At 40.7% G+C, this 19,975-nt stretch overlaps 1 protein-coding gene, 1 non-coding gene and 1 pseudogene across 3 annotated transcripts in view; 2 read left to right on the top strand and 1 right to left on the bottom strand.

The window, feature by feature from the left end:
• Positions 1-797: 797 nt before the first annotated feature.
• LOC135965346 (cyclin-dependent kinase 2-associated protein 2 pseudogene) lies at positions 798-1,127 on the bottom strand (annotated as a pseudogene).
• Positions 1,128-5,118: 3,991 nt separating this feature from the next.
• Positions 5,119-19,975, top strand: part of LOC135965568 (POTE ankyrin domain family member G-like) — a 30,298-nt gene continuing 15,441 nt past the window's right edge. The window contains exons 1-7 of one of the 2 annotated variants that reach the window (XM_065522619.1): positions 5,119-5,362; positions 5,648-5,813; positions 10,546-10,660; positions 10,820-10,993; positions 13,880-13,986; positions 15,317-15,454; positions 17,894-17,964. In XM_065522619.1, the coding sequence (XP_065378691.1) occupies positions 5,119-5,362; positions 5,648-5,813; positions 10,546-10,660; positions 10,820-10,993; positions 13,880-13,986; positions 15,317-15,454; positions 17,894-17,964 (1,015 nt within the window). Of the gene's footprint in view, positions 5,514-5,647; positions 5,814-10,545; positions 10,661-10,819; positions 10,994-13,879; positions 13,987-15,316; positions 15,455-17,893; positions 17,965-19,975 lie in introns of both variants that reach the window. The other variant, XM_065522618.1, reaches the window with a different exon arrangement.
• On the top strand, positions 16,680-16,786 carry LOC135965788 (U6 spliceosomal RNA). The gene has a single exon (XR_010578901.1). It is a non-coding gene; the product is annotated as a U6 spliceosomal RNA (small nuclear RNA).

Below are 19,975 nucleotides of genomic sequence, written 5' to 3'. Positions count from 1 at the left end.
TGAGGAGGGATAGCATTAGGAGAAATACCTAATGTAAATGAGGAGTTAATGGGTGCAGCAAACTAACAGGGCACATGTATACATATGTAACAAACCTGCACGTTGTGCACATGTACCCTAGAACTTAAAGTATACTAAAAATAAATACGTAAATAAAATAAATAAATACAAACATATTAATCATAAGTAAATGAAATATCTGATGATCTTATTATGTCTGGTAGTAATGTCATCTAAATATTTAAATATTCATCGATATATTCCTTTGCTAAATTTTCTTTTATTTCTCTTTTATATTAAACTTTTTTTAGAGAGCACAACTCCAAATCATCTTTTATTAATGTAGAAAGGTCATATTTAGCAAAAGACACAAGGCAGGGAAGTGTCAGGCCTGAGGCCTGAGCCCGTGCTGAGGGAGAAGGAGGCTGGGGGCACGTGGGAGAAGTGCTGGGAAGGGCTGAGTGGTGGGGCCCACAGAAAGTTCCAGTGGGCAACACTGTGGGCAGGTCATGGGTGGGACTCACGGGGACCTCGCTGCTAACTCTTGTTGCTTTGGCGGAGTGGGGTGGGGGGAAGGGAGGATCATTAGTGCTGCCACCTGGAGAGCCACCCCTTGGTTCCTGAGGGCACCATCAAGGGACACAGGACCCAGGAAGCCCAGGATGGTTAGTGCAACTAGGGATGAGGGCCAGGGAGAAGCAGGTGCTCTGGAGTGGCCGGGAAAAGTCCAGACACAGAGGCTTAGGAGCTTCCTGTTAAGTGTGTGGGTTCTGCTCTGTCTCCGCCAGGCACTCTGACTAGGGATGGATGATCCCTCTCTTCAGGCGCTCCGTGGTGCTCTTGCTGCCAGCGAAGGTGGTCCGGATCCCTTTGCCCATCTCCCCTGTGACCGACAGCAGTTCCGTGTGGGTGCTCTGGCAGCCCTGGGCGCCAGGTGGTTTCATGGCCTGCACGCAGCCCATGGAAGGCGGTCCAAAGTCGTTAAACAGCGGTCTGAAAGGGACAGCGGCTCCTGGCACTGAACCCGACGGCGACAGGACGCTTCCTGTAGGGACCGGGGTGCCCGGCCCAGGGGTGCTGGAGCCTGGGGTGCTGCTGGGGGCAGGCGTGATGGATTTGTAGAACATCCTCAACTTCTGGGCACTGCGGAGCCAGCAGGCCGCTCCTCGGGGGTTGGCTGCCTGGCCGCTCAGCCGAGATCTGATTTGCAAGCTGGCTGCACACCCCGTACTAAATCTATGTTAAATTTTTTAACTGCCGTTTTTATTAACCTAAATACAGTTCAGATATTCTCGATGAAAATTTCACATTTGAGTTGAGACGTACTAAAATGTAAAATACACAATGGATTTCAAAGATTTCATAAGAAAAAAGAATGCAAACTATCTCTAGTAATTTTTACATTGATTACATGTTGCCACAGTATTTTGGATTTATTGAGTTAAAATATGCATTATTTTTTTAAAAAAATCTATGCTACATTTTTGTTAAAAAAATTTAAATAAACTATGAAATTACTTCTTGGGATAGAAAAGGGGACATTATTAAATATTTACCTAATTTTTTTTCAAAAATGTATCTTTAACAAAAACATTATCAAACAAAACAAAAGTATTTTAATTTTGAATAGGTAAAATAAACTTATTCCTGCTGAAATTCAATCCTGGTATGATTTCTTTTTTACGCATTTGAGGACTCTGTTTATAACCCAGATAAAACATAAAGCTTATGAAACTCCTCTGAGAATGTCGAACACAAATTACCTGTATAGATATCAGGGTGCAGATGATGCTGAGGCCGGGCTGGCTGAAGAAGAGCAGGATGAAGATGCTGTACTGGCACAGGGACTGGCCCCAGGTCACCCGCCCTTCATGTACATGGCGATGGTCACCTGGCTCACCAGCAAAGTGAACAACAGGTCGTTGGTGGCCAGCCGCGTACCAGTGTGTAGAAGGCGGTCTCCTTCTGCTCCTCGCGCGACTTGCACAGCAGCACGATGGCCACCAGGTTGCCCACCACCCCGAAAATGGATGGTCCAAGGCTGTCCAGCAGATTGGGCTCCAGGTGAGGGACACATTGACCTGGGAAGGGGTTAACATGACGGTGGCTGGTGGTGTGCAGCCCTGGAGTGTGAAGCTGAGTCTGGGGTGATGGAAGAGAGACAAAGCCTCCATGAGTGAAATGACCACCTGCAGGATGTCAGAGCCACGCCCAGGAAACGGGATGCTAACATGACAAGAGAGGATCTCAGTCCCACTCTCTGGATTGCAACCACTTACCAACTGCAGCCACCCAAATCTCCAGGCTCGCTCTGCTCCTGCCAGCGGCACACCATTGCTGATCTTAATATGTGTAAACTGAGCCTCACATTCCTCTTCCTCCCCCCCACCCCACCCCCCCCCCACACCTATCTCACTACTCTGACAAGAGCCATCTTCAGGGAAAGGTAACTCCCTAGTATTATTCCTGACAGATTCTGAGTTAATAAAATGCTCATGGAAACCCTGGAAGACAATTTGGAGAGTGTTCTCTTTCCTCCCTGGCTCTGCTGGCAGTGCCCCATCTCCACGCCTTCTACCCAATGGCCCAAATCCCATGTCACGTGTAGCGGCCCCAGTGGTGGTCTCTGCACGACCCCCTATGGTCAGCCCTCAGCTGTCTTGGACCAGCCTCCAGTCTGCCTTCACCTCCTCCTGCTCAGCCTGGAAAGTGCCAGGGCTTTGGCTTCTGAGAGCCAGGTCTCAGTGGCTGCGATTTAGGGATCTGAGGTCAGAGTAGCCAGTTTTCAAAAACGTGGGAAACAAGAGGGCCAGCGGGATGGATCTGGAAAGAACAGTGCTGGGTTACTCATTCGATTTTTTTCCTTCCTTCAAACATGAGTCCCAGCTTTGCTGTGCCCCCCAGTGTAGGCTGTGGGAGGACAGCTTCCAGGTGTGCGCCGCACGCACAGGTGGCAGGAAGCCTGGGTTCCGGCTCTGGCCGCTGTCCGCCCCAGTCGCTAGCAGTGTCAGCAGCTACTGATGTTGGCGGCTGCCGCTCACTGGCATTTATAAAGTACTCCACCCTTGGCTGGGTGCGGAGGCTCACACCTGTAATCCCACCACTTTGGGAGGCCAAGGCGGGTGCATCACCTGAGGTCAGGAGTTGGAGACCAGCCTGGCCAATATGGCAAAACCCTGCCTCTACTAAAAATACTAGAATTAGCCGGGTGTGGTGGCGGGTGCTTGTAATCCCAGCTACTGGGGAGGTTTAGGCAGGAGAATCGCTTGAACCTGGGAGGCGAAGGTTACAGTGAGCCGAGATCAGGCCATTGCATTCCACCCTGGGCAAAATGAGCGACACTCTGCCTCAAAAAAACAAAACAAAATGAAACAACAAAAACCCCTGCTCCTCCACCCCCTAGCATCAGAATACAGCAGAACATTTAGGTACCCACAGAACATAAACCAAGATGGTCTGTGTCCTGCATTTTAACAAACATTAGAGTTTTAAAAGAACTGAAATCATGTAGAATGTATCCTCCAGCCAAAATGGCATCCAATTCAAAATAAAAAAGTAAGATAACAGCAAAATCTTAAATACTTGAAAGATAAACAGCACACATTTTAGTTTTGTTGGTTTTTTTCTTTTTTACATTTTTATTTATTTTATTTTAAGTTCTGGGGTACATGTGCAGGATGTGCAGGTTTGTTACACAGGTAAATTTGTGCCATGGTGGTTTGCTATACATATCAACCCATTGCCTTGGCATGAAACCCAGCATGCATTAACTATTTTTCCTGATGCTCTCCCTCTCCCGCCCCCATCCAGGGGCCCCATTGTGTGTTGTTTCCTTCCCTGTGTCCATGTGTTCTCATTGTTCAGGTCCTACTTCTAAGTGAGAACATTAGGTGTTTCGCTTTCTGTTTCTGCATTAGTTTCCTGAGGATAATGGCTTCCTGTTCCATCCATGTCCCTGCAAAGGACATGATCTCATTCTTTTTTTATGGCTGCATAGTATTCCATGTTGTATGTGTACCACATTTTCTTCATCCAGTCTATCATTGATGGACATTTGGATTGATTCCATGTCTTTGCTATTGTGAATAGCGCTAAACAGCAAGCACACTCCTAAGGGAAACGTCTCAAGGGAAACTATTAAATATATTAAACTGAATAAAAATACGACATATCACACTTGATTCAACACAGGTAAAGCCAGTGCTGGCAGGAAAATGTGTTTCACTAAATGTGTATGACGGAAAAGTAGAAATTTCTCAAATAAAACTTCAGCTATCACATCAAGAAAGTAGAAAATAGTAGCAAAATAAAACCAAAACAAATATAAGAAAGAAGCCCGAGCTCTGAGCGGCAGCCGTGGCCACCGGCAACAGCACCGCCACGAGTGTCTTGCGGGCTTTCCTCAGAGGAGCCTGTCAGCATCCTCCAGTTCCAGGCGCTCTAGCCCCTGTCCTGCTTCAAGAGGCTTTTTCCAACCAGAGGCCTCTCCTCCATAGCCTGAAGGCTCGGCCAATTCCCACGAAGTTTGCCGAGAACACAAGGCTGTCACTGATATTCGTGGCACCAAGACTTGTGCGCAGGTTGCACACATTGGCCACTGTCTGTGCCACGTGCAATGACGCCGCCTGAGGCGCGCACACCGCACGCGCACCCGCGTAACGGCTTGGCTTGCCTGTAACGGCTAGGCCTGGCTCTGCGTTCCTGGCTTGGCTTGGCGTTCCTCGCTTGGCTCGGCGTTAATCGCTTTGCCCGGTGTTTCTCGCTTGGATTGACGTTTCCTCCATCGCGTTCCTTTGCTGGGCTTGACCTTTTCGCTGCTGGGCTTGGCATTCCCTTGGCTGGGTTGGGTGTTTCCTTTGGGCGGGGCGGGGCGGGGGTTGGCCCTTCCTGGGGCGGGGCGTGGGATCACCCCGGGTGGGCGTGGGCTTTCCCCGGCTGGGTGTGGGTTTTCCCGGGTGGGGTGGGCTGGGCTCCCCTGCTGGAGTTGGCAGGTTTTGGCTGGGATTGACCTTTCTCTTCAAACAGATCGGAAACCCAGAATTTCCTGCTAGTTGGTGATACTGGTTGGTAGACGCGATGTGCTCGCGACTACCGGCCTCCCCTGGCTGTTCAAAGCAGATGGTGGCTGAGGTTTCTTCAATACCCGCTGCCTCCGCTGTGAAGAAGCCATTTGGTCTCAGGAGCAAGATGGGCAAGTGGTGCCACCACTGCTTCCCCTGCTGCAGGGCCAGCGGCGAGAGCAACGTGGGTGCTTCTGGAGACCAGGACGACTCCGCTATGAAGACACTTAGAAGCAAGATGGCCAAGTGGTGCTGCCACTGCTTCCCCTGCTGCAGGAGGAGCGGCAAGAGCAACGTGGGCACTTCTGGGGACCACCATGCCTCTGCTATGAAGACACTTAGGAGCAAGATGGCCAAGTGGTGCTGCCACTGCTTCCCCCGCTGCAAGGGGCGCAGGGAGAGCAACGTGGAAGCTTGGGAAGACTACGACGACAGCGCCTTCATGGAGCCCAGGTACCACGTCCCCAGCTGCAAGGGGCGCGGGGAGAGCAACGTGGAAGCTTGGGAAGACTACCACGACAGCGCCTTCATGGAGCCCAGGTACCACGTCCCCAGCTGCAAGGGGCGCGGGGAGAGCAACGTGGAAGCTTGGGAAGACTACCACGACAGCGCCTTCATGGAGCCCAGGTACCACGTCCGTGGAGAAGATCTGGACAAGCTCCACAGAGCTGCCTGGTGGGGTAAAGTCCCCAGAAAGGATCTCATCGTCATGCTCAGGGACACTGACGTGAACAAGACGGACAAACAAAAGAGGTAACCGGGCCTGGGCTGGGAGGAGGCGGGACGTGGGGGGATGATGGGGGCATACCCTCCTGGAGGGATCGGGGTCCTGGCTTTCTGTTCCTCCGCAGGCCCCACACCACCCTGGGTGTGGAAACCTCAGAGAGGTCAGGGCACAGGCCCTTTATGAACAACAACACAGAAACAAAACTTTAGCTGATTTCCTATCCGATTATAATTTCCCTTATAGAACACTAATAGACTGTATGAAAGTGACTTAACTCGCAAAATCAAGTCGATGCAGCAGATTATTTTTAATGTACACATTTTAAAACAATGTTCTATACATTATAGAAAGGTGTATATTGAGAACTAAGTCCCATAATATATCAACTTCTGGGCTAAATATTTTTCAAATAAAATCCAATATGGATTTGATATCAATGTACCCTATGTAAATATGTCCTTTACTGAGGAACCTTACAAGGAAACTGAAATGGGAAGATGGTTTGTGTCCTTGAATAGGAAGATTCGTTTTTCTTAAGATGTGAGCTTTTTCTGTGTTTATCACTTTTACGTAAGCCAAATAAAAATAGCAAAGTTTTAGCATTTTTATACTGCACATCCTGTATTTTATTGCTGTAATAAGTTAATTTTTTGTAACAGAATGGAAAAAGACTTGCTTTTCCAGATATCAAAATGTGAATGTGCTATTTCCACAAATTGTTTACTAACAACTGAAAAAATATCAATGAATAGAACAGAATAGGAAATCCAGAAATACCCAAATATATGTAAGAATTTAGCACTTGATAATGGCGATGTTTCATATTGATAAAGGAAAATTAATCATTAATAAATGAAATGCATGCTGTTTGGAGAAAACTAGCTAGATTTTTATGTCACAAAAGTAAGTTCCTGGAGTATAGATTAAAATTTTTAAATATACAAAAGGAGAAAAATACCAGAAGAAAACACAAAAGCCTATTTATATATGCAACTATTTATTTATTTATTTATTTTTCTGGGACAGAATCTCACTCTGTTGCCCAGGCTGGAGTTCAGTGGCGCAATATCAGCTCACTACAACCTCCGCCTCCCGGGTTCGAGCAATTCTCTGCCTCATCCTATTGAGTAGCTAGGATTACAGGTGCCCGCCACCACACCCGGCTAATTTTTTGTATTTTCAATAGAGGCAGAATTTCACCATCTTGGCCAGGTTGGTCTTGAACTCCTATCCTTGTGATCCACCCGCCTCAGCCTCCCAAAGTGCTGAGATTACAAGCCTGAGCCACTGAACCAAGCATATATATGCAGATATAATAAAATAAGCTCAATTTAAGATTGGGCAAGGTACTTTTTTGCATATCTACCAGTGACCTGTGCACATAGGAAAACGTAGTGTTCCTGGTAAGAGAAGGAATTTAAGTTAGAAGAGGAATGAAATACTGTTTTCTATTGAAGTTAGAAGAGGAATGAAAGGCTGGCCGCGGTGGCTCACGCCTGTAATCCCAGCACTTTGGGAGGCCAAGGCAGGTGGATAACGAGGTCAAGAATTTGAGACTAGCCTGGCCAGCATGGTGAAACCCCGTCTCTACTAAAAAATACAAAAAATTAGCCAGGCATGGTGGCATGCACCTGCAATCCCAGCTACTCAGGAGGCTGAGGCAGGAGAATTGCTTGAACCAGGGAGGTGGAGGTTGCAGTGAACTGAGATTGCACCACTACACTCCCGCCTGGATCATGGAATGAGACTTCATCTCAAAAATAAATTAATTAATTAATAATAAAAGTAAATAAATAAAGGAATGAAATACTGTCTTCTATCCACAAAGTTTGTGAGGGTGAAGAACAGTGGTATTTATGTAGTTGCTGAAAGTTTAAGCTGCTGCAACTTTTCTAACACACTTCGATGATAAGAACCACGTTAAAAATGTGTATGCCTTTTACCTATCAACTCTATTATACTGAAATATCTATATGAAATAGACACATATGTTTTTCTTAGTATTGCTTAAAATAGCAGTGTATTGAGAAGAGCTCACATAAAGATTTTATGAAAAAATTTCAGTGCATCCATAGGATGGAATAACATGTAACCATTGAAGGTGTCAGTAGATACAGAGATATGTTGTGCAAAGATGTGCTTTGCTATATCAAGTGAGGAAAAAATCAGTTTGTTATACACCTACACAAACAGAATCTGCTCTTGTGTTACCTGAAAACGTGTAGAAAACATAATCAAACTTATTTCTGGGGATTTGTAAGTGAAGTTCTTCCCTTTCTCTTATCTGTGATTTCTGCAATGAATATCTGAAAAGTTTTAGTTAAATTTCACTAGTAATGAAATAATCCTTGGGAAGAGAAGAAATATGCTACTTGCATAGATACAAATAATTTCTCACATTTTATTATTTATTTTTATTCCTGTGGATAGCTATCTTCTGTGAACTTTTACCCTGTTGAGAAGTAGAGGGTTTCTGTTTACCTGTTCCTGTAGATTTTATTGTATATACATTTTATTATAAAATTATCTTTTCATTATATATATAAACATGTGTAAAAGGTATGAATTAATTATTTTATTTTAGTTATATATTTATGAAAACTAAAATAGCAAATATAAATGACCATTACTATTGTAAATGTATTGCTCTACTCAACAGGAGCATTCTTTAAAAATATTGAACTCCCAAGCTGTGTTTATGCATTCTTTCAATCCGTTTAGTCATCAAACATAAGCCAGACACCTATTATGTGGAAGACATATTCTACCATCTCCCAGGATCCTTCCGTCTTTGAAAACTTCATATTTACCTGCTGGGCCTCAGCAAGTTGAGAGATTTAAAATTGGGGCATTCAATTGAGGTAATCTCAATTGAAACTTTTCTTCCCTCCTTTCAAACAAAAGCATTTCTGAAGGTAGACAATAGTAAAAGATAACCCTCAACTACCCTTCTGAAAATGTATAAGTCTTGAGTAAAGACTGTTTTAGTACTTTAAAGAACTAAAATGTGGTACACAAACAGCATGGAATACTATGCAGTCATAAAAGAAAGAATGAGAGCATGTCCTTTGCAGGGACACGGATGGTGTTGAAGGCCATTATCCTTAGCAAACTAATACAGGAACAGAAAACCAAATACCGCACGGTCTCACTTATAGGTGGGACCTAAATGATGAGAACGCACGGACACCTAGAGGGAAGCGACACACACTGGGGCCTATCAGAGGGTGGAGGGTTGGAGGAGGGAAAGAAGCAGCAAATAGAACTAATGGGCACTGGGCTTAACACCTGGGTAATGAAATAATTTGTACAACCAACCCCCTTGACACGTTTTTACCTATGTAACAAACCTGCACATCCTGCACCTGTACCCCTGAAAGTAAACGTTGAAAAAAACTCCACAAATAGTTTCATAAATTCATTTTAAAAGGAGAAGAATTATAACAGTCTTAAATCCTAATATGAATGATTGGAAATATCTAATGTACATACATTGTATAAATCTAAGTTTTTTTTTTTTTTTTTTGAGACGGAGTCTTGCTCTGTCACCCAGGCTGGAGTGCAGTGGCCGGATCTCAGCTCACTGCAAGCTCCGCCTCCCGGGTTTACACCATTCTCCTGCCTCAGCCTCCCGAGTAGCTGGAACTACAGGCGCCCGCCACCTCGCCCGGCTAGTTTTTTTTTTTTTTTTTTTTTTTTTTGTATTTTTTAGTAGAGACGGGGTTTCACCGTGTTAGCCGGGATGGTCTCTCGATCTCCTGACCTCGTGATCCGCCCGTCTCGGCCTCCCAAAGTGCTGGGATTACAGGCTTGAGCCACCGCGCCCGGCCAAATCTAAGTACTGATAAAAATGAGCCCATGCCATTCATTTGAATTTCAAGCATTCTTTGGCGTAAAGTTTTCGAAAACCAAAGGAAGAAATAGATTATTTTAGAAATTTGTTTGTGTTTTCACCTCAGCCCTCTTATTCCATACTTCTTTTAAGAACTAAAATTTATCTAAATGCTAGTCATCTGACTGGAACCGCCCCAGACGTGTTATATTGTAACATATTCTACTTAATGTAAGGCACCAGGGATTGTATGATGCCCCATTATTGTATGTCTCAATAAGAGAATTATTTAAATGCTGCCAATTATAGTTATAGTAAATCATGAATTATAAGTGGTATTTCAGTGTGAGAAATGGTGAAACATAGAGACAATGATCATCTTAGAATCACTAAAATACATCGTTACCTGTAATCTTTAAAACATACCTGAAAGTGTAGGTATAATTGTATCATCTCACTGAATTCAAATGTTGTCTTTAGTGGTATTAGTAAAAATTATAATATCTTACAATTACTGAGCTGTTATTTGTGTTAGGAACTATTCTATATCTTTCGTGTAGAGTCTTATTTAAGCATTACTGTGGTTTCCTCTGAGAAATCGACTCTTTTCATTCCCATTTTATTGATGAGGAAATTGAGAGCCAAAAAAGGTAAGCAACAGCTGGGAAGCATCAGAGCTTCAAGTAGGATTGCAGCCCAGGTTGAATGCCATTCAAGGGCTCTGCTCTTCCTATTCAAATAGGCTGCTCTTTCATTCATACAGTGAGTCATGAGGTAATAAGTAGTGTGCTTTCTTCAAAGGGAAATTAAGTTTGTTTTGAAGGCAGAGTAATAGCAGGCTATTCTGTGTTTGCTATTGCATGAATCATTGATGTAGCTGTAGATAGTGCACTACAATTTCCTAAAAAGTCTTCTCACTCTCATAGGACTGCTCTACATCTGGCCTCTGCCAATGGGAATTCAGAAATAGTAAAACTCCTGCTGGACAGACGATGTCAACTTGATATCCTTGACAACAAAAAGAGGACAGCTCTGATCAAGGTATGCAGTAGTCAACTATATCAGTATGAGATGGCTTTGATTTCAATACATAGCATAAAAATGAGTTTTCTCATTTAAATGGAACTAGTTGGTGAAAGCTGTGGAATGTTAGTTTTAATTCTCAGGACTTATAATTTATTTTTGGTCTAATACTGACAGGCTGTACAATGCCAAGAAGATGAATGTGCATTAATGTTGCTGGAACATGGCACTGATCCAAATATTCCAGATGAGTATGGAAATACTGCTCTACACTATGCTATCTACAATGAAGACAAATTAATGGCGAAAGCACTGCTCTTATACGGTGCTGATATTGAATCAAAAAACAAGGTATAGGTCTACCAATTTCATCTTCAAAATACTAAAATGCATTCATTTTAACATTGACCTGGGTAAGGGCCAGGCATTCATTTTAACGTTGACCTGGGTAAGGGCCAGTTTTCCATATTTGGAAGCTCAAGCATAACCTGAATGAAAATATTTTGAAATGAATTAATTATCTAAGACTTTGTTTTAAATATTGTTACTTTTAAAGAAGCATTCGAGGGTACAGTTTTTTTTTAAATGCTCTTGTGGTTTATGTTTTTTTAAAAAACACTGAATTTGTAAAAGGTAATACTTTGTTTTTTTTTCATGCCAGGTTTTTTTTTCCCCTAATAAATGTAAAATGACAAAATTTGCCCTGGAAATAGGTTTTACATTAAAACTCCAAGAAAACTCAAACACAGTTCAGTGAATAGTAACCCTGCCCCTTTGGCAAGTTTCCCCCCCGCAAAAAAAAAAAAAAAAAAAACAAAAAACAGTAATAGATATGAGGTGATGGATTTCTCAGTGACAAGTCTTTTTCTCAGTGACAAGTCTTAAGATATTTCTTATTGCACATGAGGCAGAAGCGGAAAGGGAAAAAGACAGCAATCAGAAATATCAAGGCCAATTTGGAAATTAGGTAATGGAGGGAAAGACCATGAAGAGGTTTTCTGTGTGTGTGTGTGTCTCTGCACGTGTGTGTGTGTGTTGCTGTTGATCATTCATTTGTTTCCTTTATATGGTGAGACAAGGTTCTTTTCAATTTTAGAGAATGACAGTTTTCAGTTTGGGAGAGGGAGTTAGTGGGTTGTAAACTGCTTAGAGATCAATTTCAGGAAGCCTCTGAGGATCCAGATTGGCAGTGAATAGGTGGTAATGTAGTGGGAAACACTTGAGCAGAGGGAACGACAAGTAATTAACTGACTTAGTGTCCTATTCTGGTAAAAATGGCCAATTGGAGTCTCAACTCTGCTTTCAACTCTAGAATAGCTTGATGGGAAGGTGGGTGATAAGGGGCTTATAAGGAACAAGATCAGGTTGGATTTTGAGTTTACTAGACCTTGTTCTACTCTTACCGGGGAAAATTATGTGATGTTTTCAGCAAATGAGTCTCTCTCCTACTCTTTCCTCTTTTTGGCCAAATCCTCAAATGATAAAGGGAATTGGTTATGTGGATGAGCGCTGAGACTGAAGTAATCATCTATTGCACTAGCTTCCAGCTAGAGTTGTGCATTCCAGTTACCTCAGGAAAATTTTTAAATAATCCACAAGTCTAGGCTTTCCCCTGAAGGTTTTGATAGAGTAAGTCTAATATGTACATTTAAAAATGTTTCCTTGAAGCCAGGCGTGGTGTTGCATGGCTGTAGTCCCAGCTGCTGGAGAGTCTGAGGTGGGAGGATTGCTTGAGCTCAGGAGTTCGAGTCTAGCCTGGTCAACATAATGAGACCCTGTCTCTAACAACAACAACAAATTTCTCAAAATCTGGATACACTTCTGCTTAAGAACCATGAATACATAAGTGTAATATGTAAATTCTTATGTCTCAGAAACTTAAGATATTTCTAGAAGAGTTGGAGTTGGATATGTGCTAATTCCTTTCAATCTTTCCTTTCCAATAACATTAATCTAACTTTTTTTTGGTTTGTTTTTGAGATGGGGTCTCAATCTGTTCCCCAGGCTGTAGTGCAGTGGTGTGATTGCAGCTTACCACAGCCTTGACCTCCCCAAGCTCAGGTGGTTCTCCAATCTCAGTGTTTTTTTTTTGTTTTTGTTTTTTGTTTTTTTTGTTTTTTAGTAGAGATGAGGTTAATGCCATGTTTTTCAGGCTGACCTTGAACTCCTGGGCTCAAGTGAATCACCCACCTCAGCCTCCCAAAATGCTAGGATTACAGGTGTGAGCCACCATTCCTGGCCAAGTCTGACTTTTATATGTGGATGAGACATTAAAATGAATATTATTGGCACTATCAGCTTACGGAATAATACCTTTTCCTTTATACCTTCAGTTATTCCCTGCCATTCAGAAGGTCTTTAGAAATTTGCAGTGAGTAGTCTTTCATTAAGTAGAGAATGGCCCTCTCAGGATTTTGTGTCTCTTTGTTCAGTTATTCAAGTGCTTAGGTCAGTAAGTCATTGTTAAGAGCAGAGTTTTCTCAATTAGAATTGTAGCAAATTCTAAACCTTTTTTTAAATCAATTGAAGCTGTATTGTGGACTATCCATTATGTCTCTTATGTTTGCAGAGCTTTGACATAATCAAGATGGCAGGTTTAAACACTAAAAACCATAGAGTTATTAAGAATACAGACGGGAATTCTGTTAGTTTCAGTAATCCTATGAACTGATGATTTAGTTAACAATCTGGAAAAAGTAAATACAAATAGATTTTAAATGAATGAATGGAAAAATTCTTCAAATGGGCAGTAGGAGTATTAATAGCAATTTTTATTGCACATTGGAGCTTGAACTTTTGGTAAAACATGTGAAACTAAAGAAATATTTTACATTCAAATTCTTGCTTTATACACAAGAATTTTGTCTTAGGGTTGGATAATATAGAGATAAAAGATACATCCCCTGCCCTCAAGAAGCTCTTTGTTTAAATGGAAAAAAAATCGTCATCCAAAAGTGCCATGCCAAATGCTGGGTTAGAAGCAGAGTCTTAGAAGCAGTAAATGTTGAAAGTGAGTTTTTGAGATGATCAGAGTTGATGTGGTCAGGCAGCGAAGGGGTGTTTCCAAGGGAAGCAGCAGCATGTGGGAAAGCACAGAAGAGTAAGATGGAAGCAGCTACATTTGATTTACTTTCTATGAGTTTAAGTCCACGGGATCTTATATAAAGTTTCCAGTTCAGCTGAGAAATAGGTAATTTTTTGAATTACATATTGTTTTTGTTTTATATTGTTTTACAGCATGGCCTCACACCACTTTTGCTTGGCGTACATGGACAAAAACAGCAAGTGGTGAAATTTTTAATCAAGAAAAAAGCTAATTTAAGTGCACGTGACAGATGTGGAAGGTATAGTTATTTCTTTTAATCTGTGTGTTGTTCGAGATTGATAGCAGTCACTCAAGTCATAAATAATAAATTAGTAAGATTAAATTATACTTATTGGGACATAGTGATGAGTATCAACACAAATCAGTTAAGTAGAAAAACAATTATTTGGACTGGGCAACATGAAGAACAGTTTTAGTAGGATTCATCTTCTCTTATTGTATTGACTGATGTTATTTGTTGTATGATGTTTTTGGTTAGATGAGATTATGTTAGTTAAAGGGATTTCATGTTAATTTTATGAAATGTGAACTTTAGCTTTTAGTTTACTTTATGACCCAGTATTGAACTTCTTAACCTTTTCTAGTAGTTTTTAACCTCTGTGTCTTATATGCTTTTCTGCTAAATATGCTGCATGAAACATAAATAGGAGTTGAAAATCCTTTTTTCTATTCAATGACTCTGCTTTAAGTTGCCTTGTTTGAAGAATATTAATGTTAGCTTATCCCTACTTGACAATTAATTGCTATTCCCACATACTGTGGGTCCAACAGCTTTTCCTTTTTTATTTCCAGTGTATTTTGATGGTTTTATTTTTAATTGGTATGGAGAGAGGGAGTGAAGATAGTTTTAAGTGGATACACTTTTCCTTTAGTGAAGGCAAGCCGTAGGTGGGTGATAAAGAGAAAAGAGCTAGGCTTTGAATTCACACAAGACTGGGTTTAATCCCTAGCTTTCTTACTTGGTAAGTGTGTGACCTTGGGAATCTTATTTACCACCAAATGTGTTGTCATATATGAAAAGTAGGAGAATATATCCTTCAAATTGATTGTGCATAAGTAAGGAAGATATATATGGCATTTAATTCAGTGCCTAGCACATGCTTATTGGCATCATTAACTGAAACTCCTATGACTATTCTTACCATTATTATTAATATTACTGCTTTCAGCAAGCAGAGAGCTCTTACTTATCTTACCCTCTAGCTGATTTTCTATTACAGCATATCAGTCTAGGGAAGCTGTAAGGAAATCTTCACTTATAACTTTGTCCACTTCAGATAAGTGGCCCTAGCATTGTTTTTTGCCCATTGAAAGACTTTAAATTAATGTCTTCTACTTTCCAATACCTCACCGAGATAAGAGGTTTCCTTGTTGTCCCTTCTTTTAAACCTTGTTGGTATTTTACAAAGATGAACACTTAAGCACCCAAGTGCTTGTGTGTTTTAGTGCATGTAAATCTTTAATTCTGTATGGACAGGTAAGATGTTAAGTTGATAAAGTATATCAAATTAGCTTTTAAAATAAGTTTATTACAGTTCCTAAGGGAGAAATTATCTCTGTCATTTTAGAAATGCTCTCATACTTGCTGTATGTTGTGGATCAGCAAGTATAGTCAGCCTTCTACTCGAGCAAAATATTGATGTCTCTTCTAAAGATCTATCTGGACAGACAGCCAGAGACTATGCTGTTTCTAGTCATCATAATGTGTAAGTGTTTACATTAAAAGGCGAGTTAATGCTAAATTGAGGTTTAAAATAATTATAACAATAGCATCTTACGTATCAGGTGAGATGTCATAGTGCCGTTCAGCTAGTTTTAGAGTGGCAGTCAGTTAGTCCCCTGCATCAGCAAGAAATCAAAAAAAAAGCAAGACGATTTAGAAGTACCAATGGATACAGGATTCTTTATCTCAGGACTTTTAAGACCTTGATACTTAGAGATCCCAACATTGTTCATTTCATCCAAGTATAACACCTATGGATGGGATTAAAAAACAGTGTCATATCTTTCATTTTTCTGTTTAGTTATTTGAGTCTTGAAATGTCCAGCTTAACAGAAAACCTTGTACTGTCTTCTGGAGACTATTTCCTACATACTCCTTGAATTTTTCAATAACTGAAGGGATTCACTAAATCCAAGGAAGACAGTCCCTTTTATCAAGTCAGAAGGAGGAGAATAAAAAGGACATTCCAGTCATTCTGATGTTTCCCTTGTTTCTGTTGCTGCGTTGTTGCCACTCAAAATGGTCCTGTTGCCTGGTAATGGTTGACCTTTGACACCAAGATGCCCTTACTGATTCAGATCCCTCAAGTCTTTAAGTTCCCATATCTATGCTTCTATGCTCAGCCATTGTTCCCAAAGCACCAGCACCCTGCTCTGGCAGCTGGGCATCCTGACTTGATCTGCAGACAAAGTGAGCAAAATGACACTTGCCCCCATATTCAGAACCTAATGTGGAAACCACATCTTAGCCAAGAATTAGCTGAGACCTTCATGGTACAAAATCCTTTGAGGCCGTTGTTGGTCTTTTCTCTGGCAGATATTAATTGGGCTTGTTCTAAAGGGTCAGAGGGGTTCAAATAATGTGACAGAAAGAGATCAGTGTTTGTTTCTTCTTCTTTGCTATCAGATCTGTACTGTGAGGCACCTTTATATTCTCTATAGAACCTTAGGCAGTAGAAAGTCCCATATGAACCTTCTCCAAGCAGTGGCTCCCAGTTGTGGTCGGCCCTTGAGTGATCTGTTTTACATGATAATGAAAATCGTCCAAGCTACTTTCATCTGTAACTCAAGATTTTAAAATATCTTCAAATTCTACCTCACAGGGAGCCATTGAAGAGAATTCTCAGAATCTCAAGTAGGTTATTTGGACTTAACAGAACGAAGCCCTGTGCATGACTCATCACTAATCATGTGTAAAAGTAGGGCTTTGTGCTTGCTTCCGCAGCACATATCCTAAAATGGGAACAATACAGAGAAAATTAGCATGGCTTCTGCATAAGGAAGCAGCACAAATTTTTGAAGCATTCCATAGTTTGGTCAGTCACTGGAAGGTCATTTGACTATTTGCTGACTAGCTCTAAGGAAACAGTGTGAATCAAAGCAAAAAATGGGTGCCACCAAAATATTGAAATTGTGATTTGTACTAAAAAAATAGTCATGTAAGATGGTCTATGAGGTGATTCAGAGCTGAATAATGTGTTTGGTGCAAAATATGTTGTTAGTGTGTATGTCAAAAATTAGAGAATGTCAACTTACAACTTCTTCATGGAAACTAAAAAACATATAGGTAGAGTTTTGGTCTCCGTGTCAGGTGGAATTGAACATCAATATAAACCATTATCCTAAGAAACATCTGCTGGCTCAGAGTTGGAGTCGGTACAGAAGGATCACTGGTCCAAGCCAGGTCTTAACATCCATTGGTTTTTCTGCCGTTGGTGTGATTGGTCAACTCCATAATAGTGGACACTCACATTATCTACTTTAATGAGATATTTATGAGTAAATTTAGTTACAAACTAAGACGTAGTTGAGATGCCCAGAATTATAAGCCCTAAGGAGCAGGAAAACTAAGAAGCAAAATTAAGACTTAATAACATTTGCTGAAAACTATAACATTTGCATATTAGAACCTATGAACAAAATATGCATTGGGTTTTATTTGGGATTCCAAGATAATTTTACTTATAATGTTTAGGAACAGATTATTCCTTTGCTTTACTATTTCTCTGAGCATTTAAAAAATGTTATCTTGTTAAATCTTTGTAACAACCTAGTGAAAGAAGGAGCAAAGTCCTCACTTTGTTGAAGAAGATAAGCAAGTCATCCAAGAACAAATAGCAGCCGTTCATTATGGAGCTAGGACTTAAGCAGAGTTGGAACACTTTCTATTATGTCATGCTAATGCAAGCTAATTTACTGCATCACACTGCTCTCGATTTATGAGCATTTCACCCTACATTTTTGTCTTCTTTACTTAGAAGCTTCAAGAGAAGTTTGTAGAATGTACTCATAAGTGGATGGGATAATACTGTTAAGTTCTGATATTATGATATTGTTTGAAATACTCTAAGAATTTTACATTTGGTAAGTGTTTTACATCAGTATTAAAATAGTAATTTGGTTTATTACATTTTTATACATAGAATTTGCCAATTACTTTCTGACTACGAAGAAAAACAGATGCTAAAAATCTCTTCTGAAAACAGCAATCCAGGTAACCCTTGTGATAGTGAATTACTTTAGGTCAGTTGTCCCTGATCTTTTTGGTACCAGGGACCAGTTTTGTGGAAGACAGTCTTTCTATGGGCTGGGGGAAGGTGGGGATAGTTTCAGGATTATTCAGTCATGTTACATTTATTGTGCTACTTTATTTATATTATTATTACATTGTAATATATAATGAAATAATTATACAACTTACCATCATGTGGAATCTGTGGAAGATCTGAGGTTGTTTTTCTGCAACTAGATGGTCTCATCTGGCGGCAACATGAGACAGTGACAGATCATCAGGCATTAGATTCTCATAGGAAGCACACAACCTAGATCCCTCGGGTGGGCAGTTCACAACAGGGTTCATGCTCCAATGAGTAGCTAGTGCTATCACTGATCTAGGAAGGGGCAGAGTTCAGGCAATAATATGAGCCATTATTATTGGTTGGCTGTAAGTACAGGTGAAGCTTCCCTGGTTTGCTTACTGCTCACCTCTTCCTGTGTGGTGTGGTTCATAATAATCCATGGGTTCATAATAATCCATGGACTGCTACCGGTCTGTAGCATGGGAGTTGAGGACCCCTGCTCTGGGTGGTCCTACCATAGATAAAAAAGTAAAAGTAAGGAACTTTTGATCTCAAAAGAATGCTGGAGCAAAGTTATGTTACATATGCTTGTCCCAACAAGGTCTCACTATTACTGACTTCATTCCTCCTCATTTGAAGTTGGAAAGAGACACATTTACTTTGTTGGAGGAAGATGTGCTCTTCTACCTGCTGGTTAGTTGTCATGATAACAGCAATTTTGTTAGAACAAATGCTCTGCTACCATTTGCCAAAAGATTGTCATAATAAATATACAAATTTCTCAACTCTAGGCTCAGGAGATTATAATAAAATTAGAAAAATGTTTCACAATAACAAAAATGCTAGTATGCTACCTGGTTGTGGACACCTAATACATTGTATAACCCAAACGATATGAGAACACCTTTAATTTAGCCATCAATTTATCAAAGAACTTTTATAAGTTTGGTTTTATAAGTTGCAGGAGATAAAGATGGAGCAGATGTAGTTTTGATCCCTAAGGTGCTCATAATAGAGCTGTCTCTATTTCATTTCTGTGCTTTTTCAATAGAATTTACAAAGAAAATATTTCCATTTATGTTTTCACTTCACTTAACAAATAACTATTGAATGTCTTTTAGATACTAAGCATTTTTCTAATGCAGTAGAACACAATTAAAAATACAGACAGGAGTTTGTTATTATCATTGTCATTATTTTTTTATTTTACTACTTTATTCAGTTCTTACTGTGTGCTAGATGCCCACTGGAAGCTTATAATTTATTATATATTGATTATGTGCCAGACATAAGTGATGAGGAAGGAAAGTTTTGGTAAAAAAAAAAAAAAAAAGTAGGTATGATTCAAGGGAAGCATGCAGAGTGAGAAGAATTTTTCTAGGTAAAGAAGCAGAAGAATAATGTTTGACAGAAGAAACATGCAACAAGATTGTGTGTTGGCCAGAAGGAACATCTAAGGAGATTGCCTGTTTGGCAGGAAGGGCAGCAAGTGCAAAAGACAAGATGCTTGAGTGAACTTTGCAGGGTTTCTGAGCAGTTCAGTTCTGCTAGCACCAAAAGTGTGAGATACCAGAGGTTGGGAATGAGGTGAATACTTAGGTAAGGCAAGTTTATGACAGACTTTTTAATACTACAGAAATGAGTAGATTTTATCCTGTGGGCCATGGGAAGTTTACCAGGTAGAATGCTTTGGACTGCAAATACTGATGAACAGTGGTGAAAACAGTAGGAACCAGAGTTGTTTTGTTTGTTCAGTGATATCCTAGGGATCCCTCTTGTCCCTCTTTCTGTGCTGTCGACAGTGTTTTATTCATGTCTCCTTTCATGGTTGGGTAATCTGCAACAGCTCCAAACATCTTGTTCTCACAACACAACATCTCAAGGGCTTCTTTTCTTCACCTGTGTTTTCTAAACAGGGAGAAAACT

This window comes from Macaca fascicularis, chromosome 10 (genome assembly GCF_037993035.2).
Source record: "Macaca fascicularis isolate 582-1 chromosome 10, T2T-MFA8v1.1".
Lineage (NCBI taxonomy): Eukaryota > Metazoa > Chordata > Mammalia > Primates > Cercopithecidae > Macaca > Macaca fascicularis.
The sequence above is the reverse complement of the archived record's forward strand: the minus strand, read 5'-3'. Positions and strand labels throughout refer to the sequence as shown.